This window comes from Tupaia chinensis, unplaced genomic scaffold (genome assembly GCF_000334495.1).
Source record: "Tupaia chinensis unplaced genomic scaffold, TupChi_1.0 Scaffold000671_2, whole genome shotgun sequence".
Lineage (NCBI taxonomy): Eukaryota > Metazoa > Chordata > Mammalia > Scandentia > Tupaiidae > Tupaia > Tupaia belangeri.
In genome coordinates this window covers 599,905-601,528 of record NW_006160194.1, presented here as the reverse complement: position 1 = coordinate 601,528, position 1,624 = coordinate 599,905, and the positions used below count along the sequence as shown (strand labels likewise).

The following is a 1,624-nucleotide window of genomic DNA, read 5'->3' as shown; positions in this document are numbered from 1 at the left end:
GCGCCGGGCCCAGCTTGTCTGCAAGCCCCGCCTCAGGGAACGCCCCGCAGGGAACCCGCGGGCACAGCTTGTCTACAAGCCCCGCCTCTGGGCACGCCCTTCCCCTAAGCCCCGCCTCCGGGCACGCCCACCGAGCCCCGGCCAGGACCACCGTCCCCTCCCAGCGGCGCCCCGCACCGGTCCGCACCTGAGCTACAGTCCGGGTCCGCGCCGGTGTCCGAGGCGCTGAATTCTGCTCCCGGAGCCAGGACGAGTTCCCCATCCAGCGGCAAGAGCTGCGGGAGGCGAGGGCCGAGGCAGCGCTGAGGTGGTCCTGCCCGCTCCGTGCCACCCCGCCCTCTGTCCTCAAGGAGGCGATCCCAGACTGTGACAACGGAGCAGACCAGGGTGGGTCAGGGCCAGGGGCAGGTCCCCTGGGAGAGCCTGGCAGAGCAGCTTCCAGCCAGGGAAAGCGAGGGAGGGTGTTCTGCCGGGTCGGGGCTGGACAGCCTGCGCAAAAGGCCGCGGGGAGAAGGGCCCAGGGCCCCTGACAAGGTGGGCCAGAGGACCAGAGCTTGGGTTGGGGGTGATACTTCCCGGGGTCGTTGCCCTCCCACATCACCCTGAGGGCCTATCCAGGACAAGGGCCTTCTGGTCCGGGAGCACCTGGAGTCTAAGGGCCGCCCTCTGGGTCAGGAGGAGGGGAGGCCAGAGGAGGCAGAGAGCGAGGGCCAAGTGTGCCTGTAGGCTCTAGGCCCCTTGGGCAGAGGCGGGCACAGCAGGGGAGAGAGCAGAGTGTCCAGCTGCTCCCCCTTCCCCTCCAAGCTCCTGGGCCACATCCTTCCCCTTCCCCTCCAGGCTTCTCCCTCGAGGCTGGAGGTGATGGCTGCCCCCCAGCCACCCAGCGTGCGGATGATGGCCTCTGCCCAACTTGTGCAGACAGGGTTGTCAGCCCTGCCCAGAGCTCTGGACCTGACCCGGCGGCGTCGCACGCCCACTGTGGCCACCCCAGCACAGGTTCCAGGAGCGGAGCTGGGGTGGACAGGCAAGGCGGTGAAGAGCAGCTCTGGAGAGGGGGCATTTGCGGTGTGAATGGGAACAAGACGCTTGGTTTGTGCAGAACCAAAGGGAGGGGTAGGGATGAAACGGAAAGTGCCGCAGTTGCAAAGATGACCACAAGGCGGCGCACACTTCCGCTGAAGGGGCCTGGAGTGCGCGCCTCGGGCTCCGGAAGAGGGCGTGCAGACAGCCGGGAGCCGCGGGCCGCACACAGGGAGGAAGAGGGGGGATTTGAGAACACGGTGAAGATACTGTTTCCAGATCTGAAGAAAGCTGGGAGACCTCGAGCGAGGGGAACTGGATCTCGCACCTGGCACCTGACACCATGCTCATGGTACCAAAGGCAGATCCCCGGAAGGACAAGGTTCGCGCAGATCCCCAGGCAGCAGTGGGCGCAAGGACCCCACATGGCCAACTGTGCGGTTTGAGTCCTGGACTCGGCTTGGAAAACATGCCAGGTGCCTGTGCACCCAAAACCCTGGCAGGACAAAGAGAGGGGATCCAGTGTAGCCACCCCAGGGGGTGATTTCTCCCTCTCCCTCTCCCTCTCCCTCTCCCTCTCCCTCTCTCTCCCTCTCCCTCTCTC

At 66.4% G+C, this 1,624-nt stretch overlaps 1 protein-coding gene across 1 annotated transcript in view; it reads right to left on the bottom strand.

The window, feature by feature from the left end:
• LOC102475315 (protein amnionless) overlaps positions 1-1,624 on the bottom strand; it is a gene marked incomplete at its 3' end in the record, with an annotated part of 17,870 nt that overhangs the window by 1,270 nt on the left and 14,976 nt on the right. Inside the window, 1 exon segment of the mRNA XM_027776392.1 lies at positions 188-275. Coding sequence (XP_027632193.1) covers positions 188-275 — 88 coding nt within the window.